Below are 19,781 nucleotides of genomic sequence, written 5' to 3' on the forward strand. Positions count from 1 at the left end.
GTTTTCCTTCTGTTACAGAAGGAGTTGTAATGGTATCTTGTAGTGTTAGAGGATTACAGTGATGGAAGTGTGATCTGTGGAAATGTAAAGAATGTGAGATAATACTGTAATAATAATTTCATTTATTAAGCATTTTTCAGGATAATTGTGTAGACTTGAAGCTGTGTTCTTTAGGATTTTTAGTTTTGTTTAAATTTGAGAGGTTAATTATTTCCTAGATGTTCCAAAGAAAGCAATGTGTCATTGGTCTCTAGGACATCAAATTTTGAATCCCCAACTTAAAATGTAGTAAAAAGGTATAGTCCAAGGAACCTCCTGAGTAATACAAATAAACCTTTCTGAAATAGCAGATAATTTCTTGACAAAATGAACTAATGGCATGGGAAAATCAATGAGCATGATGTTGTTTATTCACATAAGAAATGCAATGCAAGCATTTTCTCCATTCTGTTAAATTGCTTGGCTTTTCATTTTCTTTTGTAGTATCTTGCGGATTTGAAGTATGTCACCTAATCTTGCAGTTCATGTACTTAAAAGGGCAATACACGTTTTCATGTTTTCATGTTTCCTCTCAAGCCTAATCTTGTACCTTGCAAGAATTGTCGGGTAATGAATTAAGGGTATGCCTAAGAAAAACTGGTAGTGATACATAATAAGCAAGAGCAGGCAAAAAATGTTCTTTGACATGTCTCTCTCTGATGTGCATTGTACATCAGTGCCTCACCATCTCTAATGTAGGTGGTCTTGCAACGTTTAAAACATATGTGGAAGTGTGGTTGTTTTCCTAATGAGATGCTGAGGTATAATCTGAGGATTAAACTGAAGGTGCTTATTTTAGCATGCTGAGATGAATGCTTAATGCCTCAAAGGAAAGAAGCTGGGTACACCTGATGCTGAAGCAAGATGCTGCTTGTTACACTAGGACGTATCTCCATCTGACTGGATAGCAAACATGAGTTACTCTGACACTTGACCATCTCTAATAGGGGTTCTGGAGATGTTGGTAGGTAGGTCTCTAGAATTCATTTTTCAATCACTTCTAAAGTCGGCTGTAATGTTGATTTCCTCATGACTTGCTTTCCATGCCAAAGTACATGTGCTGAGGCTTGGGTTAATAAGCAACCCGAACACCTCTAGAAGGACTTCTAAGAGGTACTGACATAATACTGAGTCCTGTACTAATTCTCTGCCTAGTAACTGTACACTATTGTAAGTCTTGAAGCTCAGTTTTTTGTAAGCGAGTGTAAACCTGGGAAGGAATTTTCCAAACTGTATTTAGACAGTGAACTTCCATCTGATATGGAAAATTGGCAAGTGTGGAATGTGATAGAGGGTAAAGGAAGGAGGGTAAAGTGTGTATTTGCTGCACTCGTCCATATAAACTATTGCTTGAAATCTTTCATTTTTTGCTGAAGCAACTCAAACATCAGCAGAGAGTTCGGCCCATACCATGCAGCTATGTGAGTCTAACCTGAAGCGGTTAGACATGCATCACATTTCTGGATTCCATCCCTAGAATTTTTAGTAGTGGGGAGAGGTGTTTTATCAATACACTGGTTTTTGTCAGTACGTGTGGATATTTGATTTTTCCTCTCCCCCCAGCAGTCATTGCTTCACCCTGTCCAACTTGGAACACACACTTATGAGCAGTTGTCCTTTTATCTCATAAGCATCTGCCTTGCTGAGAACTATAAGCTATTATTGATAATGGAAACACAAGATAACTTGGTTTTAGGGCAACAGTAAAGTTTAGGGTTTTTGTTAAAAGTTCTTGGAGCTGAAAAGCCTTGAATTTTGGTCTTTAGTGTTTTTGTTCTGGTTGAAATGTAGGGAAGTTCCAGCTGATGTACAAATAGATTTTTGGTTTTGTCATTTGGAGTAACCCCAGTGATGGAACAACTTCAGTGTCCAGATTTCATTTAAATATGCCTCTAGAATAGGAGCTGCAGGAAAGTCTTGATAGTTCTTGGGTATAAGTTGCTTGTCCCAGATGCAAAAGTGTACTACAGATGTATGGTGACTTTGGAATTTTTCTGCTACAGCAATAGGCCTTTGATGTGCTTGGCCTAGTTTTGGTTTGTTTTGTCTGTGAATACCACAGTTAACTTTGAGGTCAGTTTTGAACTTTTGAGTGTGGAAAAACCAGAACCTTATGCTTATCTGTTTGCCACTGCAAAGTACCATATAAACTGTGTGGTTAGATAAGAATTTAAGTAACAAGAAAAAAAAAAACACAGTGCAACAAAATGTTATTCTTGGTTTAGCATTTACTTACGAAAAATACATACAATATTAAGTAAGAGGCAACTGTCAGTTTGATTTCTGCCATGTCCTCTTCTGAAATATATATTAAATAGAGATGTTTGTATCTTTGAAGTGATTTTTTTCATTTAATTTAATGGAGATAGTATTAGTGAGCCCCAGTATTTTGATTCCAAAACAAAGCTTTAATCTTGGAAGTACAGATGTTAGGCAGAAACGTATGAAAACTTTTACTTCATGCATTTCTTCAGAATGTAAGAATAGCTGCAGGCTGGCTACCAATATTTGCATTGGTCTAAATCAGTGCTATTGCTATGCCTGCTTATATTGTATAAATATTACATGCACGGAATAGAGAAGCAGCTTGGTTAGGTTTTTTGATGGGATGATTGTCTTTTGCAAATAACTGTAGTATCAGCTGTAGAGAAATGAGATTCATTTTATAAGCAAAGAAAACAAAAGCTTTTATTCCTGTGTGTGATCAGAAAAAACAACTTATTCTATACTCCCCCAGTTAGCCTTCACTGTTAAACCAGTGAGCTTTGTAATTTTCTGTCTGTTTCTGGTACTTCTGATGTCATTGATCATAACAGTTTGGTGGGCTGGGTTTTTGTGGGAAGCAGGTAAATTCGTCTTCTACTCCAGAGTAATTTTGGAGGCTCTCAAAATGTTTGGGTTTTTTTTTTTTTTGCCCCCTGCCCCCAAATCAGCTAGTATTACTATTTTGTAATAAAAAAAGTTTGTATTTAACAGAAATCTGAATTTGCTTGATGAAGGAATTACTTTTAGCTATCTTTCTCCTCTTTTTCTCTTGAGAAAGCAACAGGCATATTTGAGTCTAATTCTAGTCCATTGGCTTATTATGAACACATTATTTCAATAGGCATAACATTTTTTAATTAGAAATGAAAATAATGCATATTTTTATGATCACTAGTACTAAATTTGTAGTCTAAACGCAGTGTACAGTAAACTGACAAGGCTATGCCAATGTGCTCATTTTACTGACTTCATAAAATATAATGAACTGCCCCTGCCCCTCTGCTTCCTCCACCCCTCCCAAGTGTTCTATTTTTTAGTTAGGTTATTAACATCTGTCAGCAGTTGAGGTTTGCAATGATTTCCAGAAGTTACGGCTTATTCAATCTCACATTAAAACAAATTGGGAATTCCGTTTTGTGGTGTGAAGTCAGAACCCAGGTCTGTAACATACGCAGTTCAGAATTATTTTTTGCCCTGTAGTTACAGAAGTGTTTTAATCTGCAAATATGTTACCTATTGAGCAGCAATCACAGTCCATTTGTGTCTCTCAAATTTACAGGACAATGTACTCTGTGATTTAAACTTAATTTCAGGAGCTCATTAAGAGACACAAAAACACAACAAACAGTCAATTCCCATTGCCCAAATTAGTCTGTAAAGTGAATTTACCTCCAAAATCACAACATTTCTTAGTTTATAATCTGTAACTCTTAATCCATGCACTTGGGATCCATAAAAAAATAAAGTTACCTAGCTGAGTGTCAGGATGCTGATCCTTCCTCCTTTGTCACAGTGTGCACAGTGGGAAGTGTGAAAGCCTGAGCAGTCCAACTGGTAGGGAATCAACTTTAAAAGTTCGGCATTTTTTGATAAGGTGATGTTTTCTGCCTTCCAGATTGGAGGTATGGTTTATGTAGTTCCTGTAAGTTAGAAGATAGTGATGAAACTGGCAAAGATGATGGCTGCAGGAGATAGCAATTTCCAGGTGATTGTGGCAGCATAATGGTCTGTTAGCTTTTCTGGTCACCTGTCCTGCCTACAATAGGTTCTGTATGTTCCCGGAATGCATCTTGGGCCTTAACATGAGCTGTGTTGGCCAAATTTGAGCAGGACTTGAGTACAACAGTCAGAGCAGCACAGGTTTTATTTGCTGATAAAATTTTAGATTTTTATTGTGCTTTCTAAAATACATATTTTGAAGGATCTATTAACCCCTTTCATAGAGCAGTACTATATATCTTGAGGTACTGTATATACATGGTATTAATTGGCTGAAGAGGACATCTGCAGGTATTTTGACAAGCCTATGTACCTGTATTATTCTTTTGCACACTGCTTTGCAACATATCAAAGGCTAACATTGACTTAAGATGCTTCAATATTTGATGAATACACAAATGTAAGCTATGGTGTGCAGATATATTACCTACCAAAACCCCATGATCCCAGTTTTTCACACAAAATGAGTGTTGAGGAAAGAGTGTTTTATTTTTACTTGATTTACTTCTTGCAGCACTTACTGAGGTGGAAAGAAACATTTAAACACACTGTCAGCTTCTAATAAATAAGAAAATGTTTGAAAGTACATTCTAATTTTTATTAAGATCTATGCTGATAGTCAGTACATGTTGGTACATTATATGAATATTCTGTGACTTTTCATCCCCATCAGCATCCCATGTTCATCATCAGGTTTGATATAACTTACTGGTGGATATCATTTGGCTTTTTTCTATCTTACAGATTTAATGTTCCTATAGTTGTCTCCTCTGTCATTGTTGGCTTCTTTTTGGGTCATTGCAGAAATTAAGGAAATAAGAAAAGATAGTCTTTTTACTTAGAAAATGAATGTATGTATAAAAGCAATAGGTTGGCTGTTTTTATGAAAGGGTAATTCTAAGAGAACGTGTGAGAGGGGTGTATAAATAAGTCTCATAAGTATGTCACCTATTTGTACTATGATTTCTCTGAAAATATCAGCTTCCCTGTTGTAGGAAGATGAAAAAAGTCTGGTTTTAAAATTGGAAAGAAGACAGATCTCAACTTTCTTTTGGTTTTAATACTATTGTGCCCCAGAACCATTTCCACAGGTCTTATCTGTTGGAAAACCTCTAAAACGAGACTCTCCTTCTGAATATGTGCTATATATAAAATAATGTGCTATAAGGAGACCAATAAGAGAGATAATTTCTCTATCTAGTTTGGTAATGACACATATTTTTTTCCTCCTCAAGCAACACCTCTCTGGAATGATAGAACATGATGTGACACTAGAAGCATATAATAATTAGTTTGTAAGTCAACTTTTGGTGCTGGTCTTGCATCAAAGGAAATAGTAAAAATGTTGTGGTTTGGTTTTGGTTTTTTTTTTTTTTTTTTTAATTTTAATCTTAAAGAAGAACACCAGGAAAAGTCTTATGACTCAAGTAAAACTCCTTATGTCAATGAGTGCTAAGTACTTTTTTTGTTGTTGTTTTTTTAATTGCTGGCCTGGGAATTGAGGAAGTGCCTTATGTTTAGACATTCAGATATAATTATAGTGTTGTTCATTGTTGATGCTTCTGGCCAGTGTTGATGTTGATATATATGTTATATAAATATATAGTTAGTTTATCAAATCTGACACAAAAATATATTTGTAGTACAGATGCAAGAAGTGTCTTATAAAAACATGCAATTGAATAATTTATGCAGCACTGTGACTGTTTCACTAAGTAAGATAATGAGAAGGGAAGAACACTTCTAAGTAATTATTTTTAGCTAATTGTTTCTACCTATTGTTACAGAGGAGAAGGAGAAGGACGGCACATGTTTTGTGTAGACCTTTCAGGTCCTAGAGTATTAAATTCTGACTTAACACATTCTAATTGGATATGTTATAAGTAGTTATCTATGAAGAGGAAGCACATTAGTGGATGTAGTCTCAGTCTTCCTTTCTCTTCTAACTGACATGACTTCCATTAACATGTAAATTCTGCTTTGTTTTCTTGGACAGGTTTTTTTCCAGAGCAGTTGTACTGTGTGCTTTTTTTTAAAATTAATCAGTCCCTGTGGGGGATGAGGCTGGCCATGTCCTGCTTTGGTCCTTTACTTTCCACTGCACTTCTGCAGTTCCGTCTATGTTGTGGGTAAAAAGATGATTAAGTGAAGGTGGAAGATAAGCTAAATATGTTTTCCTCTACAGATCTGTAAATCTGTGGCAGTTTTAGACAGCCAGATACACCACATTTACATCCAAGTCTCTTATAGGTAAAGGAAATCAATGGGTGTATGTAATACATATTACAGTGTTGCAACATACAGATAGAAATGCTTCTAACTAGTCTGGAAGAAAAAGTGAGCAGTGTAAACTTCTTGACCATGGGTTCCTGTAAATTGGAACATCACTTTGCAGATTTGAAGTATAAAAATGGACCTGTCTTGTATATATATGACACATGTTTCGTGTTTAAAACAGTGCAATTCGTCTACTGGGTGGTTTTGGGATACTGAGAGCCCATCACTGGCAGTTTCCATGAAAGTGGGCAGTGCTAGAACTGTTCTTCTCTTTTAAATATTCCCAGGTGTTAGTTCTCAGAAGAAAGGATCCTGTGTGACACATTCTGGATGGTTTCTTTATTGCTAGTTTTAGCTGCAGGTGACCTCTTCCCTTGCCACTTCAACTTTTCAGATTCAGCTGAGTGAGGAATGATACTGGTCTGCTGTTTCTGATTTTGCGTCTCCTATAGGATGTCAGAGTCACCACCTCCTGAGAAACACTTCTCACTTAAAACAGTTCAATCAAAAAAAAAAAAAAACATGTAATCAAAGACTCAGCAGAGATGCCAGTGTATTCAAAGAAGGAAACTTTTTCAGCTTCAGAAGGTTTTCCATAAAAAGGCAATGACTGTTGTCTGTCCAATCAATTCTTCCATAGCCAGGCTGGACCCAGGATTGCTATTGTTTATGAGGAAAAAGATCTGGCAAAAGCCGGAAGATCACAGCAGAGAAGTCAAATTTTGCCTGAAATGTTGTCCATGTTCTCCTCTGATCCTGTAATTCTGTCAACATCATATGGTTCATACCTTAATTTTTATTTGTGCTTTTAAGTTTCACGTAGGTAATGGTGATGATAAAGATTTCCTAAATGGCTTTTATGTTAATCTTACCATGTTTAAAAAAAAAAACAACAACAGGTATAATGCCTAGGATAAAAACTAGCTTTTCTGTACCTTTTTGACAAGTAGTGATAACTGCTTGTGTTCCACCAGTTTGTAGCAGATGTTTTGACCAAATGTTGGGCTTTCTATCTGTTCTTACATGGCTATTTCTACTCCTGGTTACTCACCTGCAGTTCCAAGTTCTTAATATGAATCCTATGTCCATATTGTGTCTGCTTTTTGAGGATTTAAGGGTTTGTTCTTTTTTTTTTAAAGTAAAATTTTGCATCTCCTCTTTGCAGGACCCAGCTAGAATTCTGAACATAAATAGCAGCAGCAGTAGTAACAGTTTTTCAAAGACCCAGAAGTTAACAAAGGAGCACAAAGAAAAAAATTCTAAAGACTCAAAAGAACAAAAAAGTGCCTTCAAAGAACCTTCCAGGGAACATAACAAACCTTCCAAAGAATCCTCTAAGAAACCCAAAGAAAACAAACCACTAAGAGATGAAAAAATGGTTCCTAAGATGGCCTTCAAGGAACCCAAACCCATGTCCAGGGAACCAAAATCTGAAAACACTCCTATCCTTACCATACCGTGTGGGCAGCAGCAAGAAAAGAAGACTCTCACAAAAAGGCCCTCTATGCTGGACACTGATGAATCTTCTGCAAGAAAAAGAAAAAAAACCAGCTCGGATTCATTATTTAAAAGTTTTCCTAGTGCCCCACCATTGATTCTTACTTGTTCAGCTGACAAAAAACAGACAAAAGATAAATCTCAGCTCAAGGTGGGGAGAGTCAAAATTGAGACTGATGCACTGGAAAGGAAGACGCCTACTCTGCCACCCTTTGATGATATTGTAGATCCCAGTGATTCTGACATGGAGGAAAACATGTCCTCCAAATCTGACGTAAGTGCTTTCTTGGTTTTGCGTAATACTTTACTCAGTGCTGTATTGAGTATTCGTAGTCTGTGGGACTGTGCACCAAATTTGCGTTCTCCCCTTTCTTTTTGCTGTCTATTGGCAGATTGTCCAAACTGAAGGATGCTGATGGCCAAGTTCAAGCTTGTGCTTGTTCTAGTTGAATTGTATTGCCCATTCAAGTCTATTCAGTTACCAATTGTCAACCTTATGACAATAAGCATGTGGGAGATATTGATAAAGAATATTTCTCTTTTGATGTTCTGTAGAAATTCATATTTCTTTTGAGAGAAGAGAAAATGGATTTAAATGCTTGTATTTCACTAAATCTTTGTTTTCAGGTATTAGAGAGGTCAATAAATCCAGGAAAGGGTTGCAGTTATATCAGAGAGTCACTTATATTTTTGTTAAAAAAGGCAGTTCTGTCAATGATGCCAGTTTTTTGGAGGAGGAGCTAATATAATCTCACTCTGATGAGGGGAATCTATTGCCAAGTAGTAGACTTACCAAAAAGAAAGACGTTTTAAGGGAAATTTGCTCTTCTGAAAGTATTTATCTACTGTGCCTTCTCATCTGTTTCAAGTATGATTTGCTCTTTAATTTTATAATTAAAATTAGGATTTTAATCATTCTCCTAGCAAACTTTGATTTTTCAGAAGCATCTTTCATAGAGACATGTAGAGAAGGAAAGGTATAGTGGGAGAAACGTTTGGTGCCATTATTTGTGCTTATGGCTAGAGGTGTAGTGTGCATGGTAGAGAAATTCTTCCAGCCTTTTCTGTTCAATTCTCTTGTTTTTCCATTTTCTGATATGTGTGTCTGTTATTGCCATCAGATTCATAACCCTGCTTGCCCTCTCCGAACAGACAATAAATGCCTTGCTGTGGGGAGGTGTCAGCATTAGGGTTTTACTTTGTAGAAACTTCCTGTGAGGGAGAAGGTAATTTACTTCTGAAGTGACCTTTTAATGACTGGTCCCTAAGGGCATGCAAAGGCTGTTAAATTTAGAAGGTATACAATAGAACAGGCCCTGCTTTACAGCATTACACAGGGGATACTCTGTGTTTGGAGTGGCATTCTCGTTATGGATTGAAACTTAACCAGTTTGTCTTCAAACTTGAAAACGTACAGACTTGTCACCCTTGGTGTGAAATATCTTTTCTTGTTTTCAAAAAGCTGAATATTCTATTTTAATTTCTCGCTAGCCTTAAGACATACTATATACACTCAGTAGAGCAGGCCAATTGAAATAGATTTTTGAATGCCATAGAGGAGCACATATGCTTTTATGGGCTGCAGCAATTCTCCATTTTTTTTTAAGACAGAAGAATTCAGACAAGCAAATTAAATGTAAGTGGAATTCTACAAATGGTTCTGCAGAGTTGTTTCCTGTGTGGCAACTTGAAAATAACTGATATGTGAAAGATATATGGATGGTAGTTAAAATTAACCTTTTTAGTTGTTTATAGGTGTTTCTCTCTTTGTTGTCTTGCAATCTCTTGCGCACTACCAATGGTATAATGGGAACACATCTGTATTTTTAATAGGCTGACACAAGTCCACTTCCGTAAGTCCATTGTCCATCTGCAGTTGACCTGTAGGACCTAAGGAGTTCCTTAATTCTGTACTAAAGCCAAAAAGCAGATTCAGTGTTTTCTAAGTCTGTAAGCCACTGTTACTAAGAGAGTAAATTGCTGAAGTCCTCTCCAAGAGAAGTAAATCCTGCTGGCTTGGACTCTTGTCTGTTTTAATGTTGACATAGTGGATCGTGTAACACATAGTCTTCCATGGATGGGGAGACAGTGTGGTCCCTGTATGAATGGATGAAAAAGGATGTCTGCCCCTTTTGGACTGTGGTCCTTAATAAATCAGGCTGAGTATGGCTCTGGTCAGTGATGGGATACTATTTAGAACATGAGTAATATATTCACCTAAAGAAAAACTATCTATGAAACACATAATAATCCCTTAAGGTACTTGAGTCACACAGTTGGCAAGTGCTGTGGTAGAAACAGCTGGGCAGCCTACTTAGTGAATGTCTGCAGAATTTTACAAGATGTTTCTTCTGCATTTTACCACTTTTAACCAGGGAATTTAATGAAAGGTGACCAAGCAGTGTAATAATGATAATTTTGTATGTTGAAAGAAATAGTTTGGACTTTTTTCTATGTATTGGGTAAGCTTATAAGTGTTTCAGGAAGATTCACAGCTGGATCCATGAAGGGTATATCCAATAAACATAATCATATTAAGGAAAAGAAAAAAGTAAAAACTTGCAATGTTACATAGAGAGTAATGGAAGTAAAAATATGACAGTGCCTTTTCTGTACAATTTCAGACCTGTCAAGGCTTCATGATACTGACAGACATAGTTGCCTGGAGCTGGGAAGATGCTTCTTTAGTCATATCCTGACATAATAATATGCTGTAAAATTAGGTCAGTTGTTATTTCTTAGTCTGGTACAGTTACAGTGGTAGGTATTGTAGGCCTGATGAACAAAGGGACTATATTTGGTAGTATCCAGATTTATTCCTAAGTGTCTTCAAGAAAGCAAAACCACTATACCCAATTCAGCAAATTTAGGTTAGGTATAAGGAATTACGTTACAAATAAGTACCTAAAAGAAAATTGTTAGAATACTGCAAAAATACTGACTCTGGGTCAGGTGCATTTTTTCTAGTTCAAGTTTTGTTTATGACTTGATGCAAACATAATAATACTGCATTAATGTAAAGTTCATACCTTGTATATAATGAAATTATTAATAACTTTGCTAAGAATTTTGAAGTTTCTTCACTGTAGGGAGTAAGAGGCGGTCTCATTCTCAAACACACATGTTCTGAAATGGTGACTGTTCTCTTTACTGATGTTGCATATGCATATACTCATATGCATAACTTCACAAATAAAACATCATAAATTTGTAATACAAGGTGCAATGTAGAATGTAGAACTTACTGCAAAAATAAGTTTCTTGCTGTTGCTCATCACATATAGGATGGTTCTCAGAATTAGATATAGTCCATTATCAGTTCTCAGTTGTGAAGTCTGGGTTCAGGATTTTAAAATAAGGATGACATTCTGAAAAAGTCCCTGTGGTATAGGAATCATACAAGCATGATTAAACAGAGCTGTTTCACTGTGATGGTGCTACAGGATGGCAGTGCTCCTGCTCCCCTGATTTCTTTGGATACAACCCGAGTTCAATGAATTGGGGTGGAGTGTATCGTATGAATCAATGGGCTTGAATTTCAGACAAAAAAGTAGAGTGTGCTTTACCCTTCACAGTACAGGCATCATACTCCTCCTAATTATGGGCATTCAGACTTGAAACGGCCTTTGCCTTCATGAAGTAGAGGATGTAGTTACATCACCCCCTGAGAGAGGTGGATTCTTTTTCAGGTTGTTAAGTGTCTGCCAATGGTTGATCTTCCCTTGGAGCTATCCCTTGAAATTTACCTTTCAGAATCCAGACAGGTTAGCATGCTATTGTCTCTGGTGTATTTCAGAAAGCTGGACACTGTCCTTCAGTGTCCTGTAGTCAGTCTATTTTTTTTAAGCTTCAAATGTCTCTGCAAAATTCAGTGGGAAATATATAGTGATAAACTCTCTGATAAACTTGCATAGTGATAAACTCTGTCCTTGTTTAATAGTCTTTCTGGGTGTGACTTAGACCAAGACCATGTATGGTCATTCCTCTGTGGTCTGTTTGGCATACACTGTAGTGTGGTACACTGCGGTATTTAATTTTGTTTTTCTGTCAACTTTGAGCTGTTGGCAAATAAAACAAATGTCTGCATTTCTCTTCATGTTGCTTTGTTAAGTATCACTTTTCAAATACATCTCTGAATTAAAGTAAGTTGAACTTCATTGTTACTGGTCTACTAGATGTTCAAAAGAGTATGGGATTTTTTTTGAGGTCATTTGGAAATCACACGTAAAGGCTGAAAAGCTATTTTACTGGCTTTGGTAACATGCGAAATAAAGTATTGAGTGAAAGCATTCAGATGTATGGTTTTATTGAAGCACAGGCATATTAACACAGTCCACGTCAAAATTCTAAATATTTTGTTTTTAAATTCAATTACAGGATGTTTTAGTTAATGAAAACTTCACCTGTTTGCTTCCTATGTGGGACAGTGCAGCAACATGATAAAAAAAAAAGGACTTGACCTTGATTTTGTTGCCAGGCTGAAATATGGTGATATTCTTGTAATATTTGTGTGAGCTGCAAGCTGTTGTATGAGATGGAGAAATGCAGAATGTTGGATCTGAGAGAGGCATTTTCCATGATTGGAGCTGTCCCTTTTGAGCTGTGGAGCCATTTCAGAAGGGATGCTCAAATACTTATTGCTTGATTATTGCTGATTTTGCTGGACTGAGTAGGAAGGGAAAAAGTGTTACATGGCTGTTGGTGAAGTTGCTGCAGCAGGAAGGCACAAGAGAGATAAGGCAGATGATACATACCTATTCAGGTGTTAAATATTCTCCATGTATCTCCAGTTGTAGAGAGCTGAATAACAACTTTTTCAGTCTGCCATGTATGATGGTGGTTTGGTGGATTTTTTAGGGAGTCCATGTGAATGGACTGAATTCTGACAAATTATTTTTTTCTGGTGTGATTATTTTGCTCATGGTATGTATTTTTTTTTTCCCTTTCTGCATTATGTCACTGCATTAGTAATGGTAGTGGCCTTTTGGCATGTCAAAGCCTATGGAAATAAAATCTGAGCAGAAATGTGTGCTAGCAAAATGTGACAGCTCAGGGGTAAGGAGTTTCAGTTATGAAAAGCAGAGTACATTTAGTGGTTCTTTTGCCTTTAGGAAAAAAATCCCATCTCCTCAAGAAGGCCTCTATGGAACAATGAAAATACAGTAGAGATCACACAGACTATGCCTTTTTACTTAATTAACTGCTAGCATGTCCTAAAGCAGTCTTAGAGTATGAGTAGATTTTTAAAGGAATCCATTAAATGCCACATTCAATCTGGCACATGATGTAGTAATTTGATGATTGCAAAAGTGGAAGAACATTTTGAAAACCCCTATGGTCTTGTAAAACCTCCAGGCCCTTGTTAGCTGAAAAAGCTTACTTTCTGCCAGGGCTTGGAGCTAAAGTCAGAGCTTTTTCAGGTAATATTTAAAGCCAGGAGCAAAAGTAGTGAGATGGAGCTCTGTGTGCTGTTTTCATGTAGTTACCAAAGGTCAAAAAGAAAAAGGAGAAGATAGATTTTATTTATATGTGAAATAAATGTGGTTGTGACTCTCAAGATGATTAATGGTGCAGAACAGGGTTAATACTGATCATGTACTTCACTGCAGACTGGGCCCTGTGGGTTTGCAATGGTCATATTATTACATTCTTTACTTTTTGTGTGATAATTAAATGAAGTCTTTCTGCTTCTAGTCTGGGAAATAACACTGCTCTTAAAACCATGCCAGCCACTCATGTGCTGTTGTTGAACATGGTACTCCTCTGTCAAGGAGGTAATTCAGTAGTCACAACCAGATAAATATTGTACAGTGTGAGGTGTTTCCTTTTAGGTATATGCTCAGAGAGAAATAGTGGCCAAAGATAAGCAGACCTCTTTAGAGAAATGGCAGTAGGCACAAGTATGCTCTATGACCATCAGCATCTACTGTAATATGGCCATCAGCATCTATGCATCATTCAGCGTATGGAATCATTCAGCTGCTCTACTTTGCCTATTTTAATTAGGTGTTAGTATGAAGTGAAAAATGCTTTGTCTTCACTCACAAAAGCTTTGGGTGCATGTTAGGCTGTTCTGTATATGGTGAAATTACTATTGCTGGATGAGGAAGCAGCATGATAGAAAAGTAGAGATCCTCTGGGCAGCAAGCTCAAATGTTAAAGTGAGACAGTTTTGTTACCAGTGTGTGTTGGGAAATCACTGGCTTACAGAAATGTTAAGAATTTAGAAATAAAGCAGTGGAGACAAACTATGATTAAATGTTCAGGTTGCAAAAGTAATCTTGTGATAGCCATGAAATTTTGTATTCTAGAGGCAAAGTCTGTAGGGTTTTTGTTTAGTTTTAGGTAATGTCGCATTTTGACCATGGAATTAACATTAATCATTGTTAAGCTACTAATACAGGCTGCAGTATTTTGCTTAATTTGCAAGTGCTGGTTACATCTGCTTCATTGTGACTACTCGTGAATTAAGTCAAGTCTTTGCATAAATGCAGGTTCAAATTTGGGCCATTTTTTCTGCACTTCAGCACTGGAAACCCTGTTTACCTGCTATACTGCAGAAAGTAAGGGTTTTAACTGAGCATGTGTAGTGCCAATACTGTAACTGTCTGGGGGGTTTTGTGGCATAAAAAGACTTCGTCTCATATCCGGTAAAGTCATGACAATTTTGAGATGCCAAGGTGGATTTCAGTCAAAATAATAAAATATTAAAGACAGGATATTTTATTTTAATCATGATGAGGTGAGATTTTGATAAGGATTTCATTGCTTTGAAGTTGCTTTATCTATCTACTTATATAAATCATGTTGTGACCCAGAAGAATGGCTGCATGTATTTAAAATAAAATCTAACACCTGATGATTTTCAGCTGGCATTTTATCTACAATAGTTAGATATAGTCAAGGCTTTTATGCCCTTTTATTTTTTATGTGGAACCAGTATGTATACACTTCTTTTGGGAGGGGCAGAAATGTCATGGTATACTCATGTACTTTGGAAAGTTTGCTGCCTAACTCCCTGTGAACTTCATTAGATAATTTTGATAATACTTCCCAATCAGAGGCTTGTACTCTGGTGATGACAGACATGAACTCTTCAGGACATACCGTAAGTACACAATTTAATTTTTATATTTAAAAGACTCAATAATCCCCTGGAAAAAGAAAAGTGAGTCTTTAACTTTTACTAACATAGGATAAAGACTGAGCTCACTGCTGTCGTGAGTGTTTACCCTATCTCATGCCTGTGCATTGCCTGCTGATGAAGGAGGGTCTGCTCTTCACCTCCCTGTGCTGTGGTGCCCTGGGGCTGTGCTTCATCTTTGGCACTGCAGAGGGATGCTGGGGGGCCGTCTTGAAATGGGCAAGGGATGCTCCTGATGGACATGATTTGCCTGCCCCAGACTCAAGGATGATGTTGCCTGAGTGTTTCTGGTCTCCCAATACTGAAGTGTGTACGTGAGCCTGGTGGAGGAAATAAATGAAAGCAGATGTAATCAACCAGTTTTCTTTCGTGCCCTCTGTATGGCAGCTGCCTTTCCCTCTTGACAACATTATTCCTTCCTTCTCTGCCAGGGAACCATTGCTGTTTAAGGGCAGTGTCACACCTGAAACCAATTTTAATAATATTTTGAGTCTTCATTGAAGGTGGTTCGAGATCACCATATCAGCAGTAGAAAAATTGCTACATAGCTTAAGCACGTTAGTGTGAATTTGTGTTAACTCTCTGAGTCATTATTCAGTAGTACTGTTTCGTCTTAGTCAATACCTCAGTACACTTTACATTTTTGTTAGAAAAAGATGTTGCAAAATTAATTACTTGTGGATTTTTTCTGCCAAAACCAAAAAAAACCAAAGCACAAAAAAACTTTGAGCAAAACATCTAGCTCTATTGGTACTAAAACTTAACATTTTCTGTTCAAGGCTTCTAAGCTTTCAGGCTTTCATCCTGCCTTGAGAATAGAAATCTTTATCTGCCCAACAGAAATGTGTACTTTGTGCTGCTTCTGGCATTGGGTATGTCAGTGGGGTTTCTATTACTCCTCTCTGAGCAGCAATATCTCACACCATTCGTTACCATTGGGGCTGAAAACAAGTAGTGGCATGATCAGATTTATTTGGTGATCAGATTTATTTGTTTATTTGTTTTAACGTTGTGCTGCTGCCCAGGGACCAAGAAATTCGGTAATTAATGCTGTCTTTGCCCTAATGAAAATGACGGCCTTTGCACATGTGTAGCACTGTAAGATGGGGGTGCCTGTATCCAGAACATGTATGTAGGATTTTTTGAAGTATCTTGAGACATGTTACCTGTTCTTGCTTGTGGCTATCTGAACATGAAGAAATTTCTTACTGTGTACTTAGTGTGTTGCGAGCCATTTGGGAAAGGTGAGGAAATGATGCCTTTTGTTGTAGGAATTAATGTTTCATACAGCAGAGTTAGAAGATAAGGATAAATGGAGCTATTTGCACTTCAAAAATTCTGTTTACGTATCCACAGAACTTGTATCATCATTTCAGAGCGACATGAAAGGAGATTTTAAAGGCTACTAATAATAAGTACCCTATCAGCAGCAGAGCTATGTTGTGTTGCTGAGGTTAACAGGCAGCTCCACCTGTGCCTGAGCTCCCGAGGAAAAGATGACTCACGCATCAGGGGACAACCACAACTGGGGCCAGCAGTAACTGGGTCAGTGCCTCAACTGATTACCCCAGTAAGAAAGCCATTGCAAACCTTATGCAATTTAATACCATACTTGGTGAAGAGTCTTGATTAGGACTGAAGTAAATCAATTGATTTTGCTGCTCATTATGAGGTCATTTTAGATATTACCTAAATATACGGAGGAGGTTACATACAGTAATGTATACAGTCTTTCATAATTCAGATTATCAGCTGCAAAAGTATTACAGTCTAAATTGTGTCAATAAAAGAAGTAGATACTACAATTGTCAGCCTGTATCTTTCAGTGGATGAGTGATATTTTTCCATTGCCCATGCTGCTTTAGTGGATTTTAGTTATTACAATGCAGCTGTATTTTGTAAATGGAAAAAAACCATAGTTTCAAGATAGAGTTTATTGCATTGTGTCTTCTGCAAGAAGAGTAAAAATACCATCAAGTAAAGTGCCATGATCTGAGTATTCTGGACAACAGTTATTCAGTTGCAAAGTTACTCTTCACGGCAGGAAAAGGCCAAAGCAGGAATCCGTTCTTGGTGGCCTAAATTTGGCCATTCTTGGTGGCTTTGGGAGAGGGCTAGTGAGAGTAAATAAAATTTTGCATGTTAAATGTTACAATTTTAGCTAAAGGAGACAGTTTATAGATGAGATGTTTCAACTTTGTGCCATATACAATATTTTTGATCCTTTGAACACTGTGAAACTCAAGATTAATCTGATTTGTACTACATGAGATCTTAATTTAGCCAGTATTTCAAATAATGTAATTATTGTCCAGTATTTTTAATAACTTCATTCAGTGGTTAAGGTACCTATTCAGGTCACAATCAATTACATTACATTACATTAGTAACCTATATTATAATGATTTGAGTGAAATGAATTTTATATATAAACATATTTTTGTAAGAGATTGTATTTGTGTATTATATTCTTATGTCTTATGAAAGAGAAGCAAAACTCTATTAATGTAAAACTCAGATCACCATATCAAAAAGTTACTTTAAGTCAGAGAAGCAGAGATAAGGAGCTTTAAATAAGGATTACTTTTTGTAGTATTCTTTTTGTAAAAGTACTTGTGTAGGCAAACTTACAGCATGCAGATGTGTCAACTGTAAATAGTAAAGAACCAGTAAGAAAACAGAAATCTGCTCTATAGGTTTTTTCTCAGACAATCAGTGTTGTATGGTCTGTGTGTATATAATATGGATGATCTTTTGTGAAAACTACTGGACAAACACATGGTATTATCAAAGAGCGAGTGTTTAAGAACCATTTTATGAGATGTTTCAGATCTATAGAGAAAAATTTGTGTAGAGCATGTCGTTGCCAAACATCATATCTAAAGATCATTGTTAAGTTTACAGTATCACAAGACTGGCTAAAAATTATGACATTTTGAAAAATCATTTGAGAAGTTTTGTTTTGTTTTAGAGACCCGAGAATTTTTTAGGATACGGCATATATTTTTTGTATTTTTCTCTCTACAGCTTTTCACTGAAACTGTAATGTACAATAAAATGAAAGCTGAGTTTTTCAGATAATAATTTAAATCCCAGAAATTAATTTTGACGGAAGAGTAAATACTATGAGGCTTGCTGTGAAACTGACAGGGGCAACAGAGATCTGCACTTGATCTTTCTGGAGTTTACAGTTAAATTTTTGAACCATTTCATTTTCTGGGACATGAGCTCAAGAGCCTGTGCATCAGACTTGAGAAAAAAAAAAAAAAAAAGCTGTTGTTTTTCCTACATTTAGGTATGTATTTGCTTGATTTGTATGACCTCAACAAGATTTCCACATAGTAAAGTTTTAGTGTGGGGTCATGCTGGGAGTGTTCTACAAGTTTGAGCTATGTAAGAATAGAGGGGAACTGAGGTGAATTTGCAAAATCTCTGAGTACTGGCTGAGAAGACCAAATTTCAAATGTGGAGAAATGCACCATAGTACATAATAGCAGTTTTACATGTAGATGGTTCTCCAGTTGCTTCTATTGTTAATATAAGTGTGTGAACTCTTAACATTAGAACCTCAGATCTGGGAGGATTTAGGTGAACCACCTTCCTGCTGCCCCAAAAGCGACAGATGACTGTGTGTTTAATTTCCCAAACAGTGAACTGTGAATGCATTAACATCTGTCCTTCTCAGTGGTGACACATAGCATAGGGCACTGTAGATAAAACAGCGCAAGAGAAGGGAGCTGGGAACCCTTAGCTTCCTACAAAGCACCTGAAGGGACTAGTCAGAACAACTACTACCTATCTTCTATCATTATTAATTCCATTAGAGCAGATGTAGAATGGTTGAATGAAGCTCTCACCTTAGCTTTAATAGCAAGACTGAATTTTCTGGTTTGTATTTAGTACTGAAATTGAAGTTACTTTCTTTCCAAAACACATTTCCTTTATTAGCACAGGACAGCTCTGTTTATAGAATATGTGGAAATTCTCAAAGGGAAAGTTTAAAATGTTAAGTCAACCTCTCAGAAAATCAGTATCTTGGTATTGCTTGTCAGCTTCATTTGGCCTTTCCACATTTAAAGGAGTGCAGAGGTACAGTCACCATCCTCTCATCACAGGGCTTTTGTGCCACTGGGCTTATAAAATGAGCAATGTTTTCCAAGCAAGTATATATTATATTGTTTGGCCTCACTTTTTCCCACATAGTTCAGACATTGTATGGAATACAGACCTGTTAAATTTCCCATGTTACGCTGCTCGTACTTAATTAATTCTCCACAAATATTGATGCCTTTTCACACATTTTTGGTGGTCTAAATAACAGTGTTTAGTGCCAGTTTTGAAAAGCCTTTGTATAACCTGTCATTGCCAGCATTACCTACATATTCAGGACAGTCTTTATCCTTCTTGGTAAGGCTTATCTGATGAGAACTTCCATCAGTTTGCCTCTTGTGTTTAAGGACCACATTCATACTCATGTGACCATATACAATTTTAATTTATTTTATCCTTAGTTTACTCATTATCTTGTAGTCCTGAAATCCATGGAAACTGTAGTATTCAGCTGCTCTACAAGGCAAACCTTGATCTCTCCTGTACTTTTTTGCTTGCTTTACTATGTGTCTGCCACTCTTTTCCATTAAGGTATTTTCAGGAAAAATACCCTACAGGTTACAGAACAATCATCACTAGTGCTTCATCTTTTAATTTTATTATACAATGTTCTGCAAAAGAAGTTTTATCCACATTTTTGGCTCAGTCTCCTGTACATGAATCTTCTCTAAATCTCAACTATTTGTGAGTTTTTATATTAGTATTGTCTCAAATTTGATTTATAAAGGTA

At 36.7% G+C, this 19,781-nt stretch overlaps 1 protein-coding gene across 3 annotated transcripts in view; it reads left to right on the plus strand.

Moving 5' to 3' along the window:
- MLLT3 (MLLT3 super elongation complex subunit) overlaps positions 1–19,781 on the plus strand; it is a 117,100-nt gene that overhangs the window by 72,215 nt on the left and 25,104 nt on the right. For 2 of the 3 annotated variants that reach the window (XM_038123607.1, XM_038123609.1), the window contains one exon: positions 7,466–8,071. The exons of the other annotated variant lie outside the window; for it this stretch is intronic. In XM_038123607.1, coding sequence (XP_037979535.1) covers positions 7,466–8,071 — 606 coding nt within the window. The remainder of the gene's footprint in view (positions 1–7,465; positions 8,072–19,781) is intronic. 3 annotated transcript variants of the gene reach the window in all.

The sequence above is a fragment of the Motacilla alba genome, chromosome Z (genome assembly GCF_015832195.1).
Source record: "Motacilla alba alba isolate MOTALB_02 chromosome Z, Motacilla_alba_V1.0_pri, whole genome shotgun sequence".
In the NCBI taxonomy this organism is placed as follows: domain Eukaryota; kingdom Metazoa; phylum Chordata; class Aves; order Passeriformes; family Motacillidae; genus Motacilla; species Motacilla alba.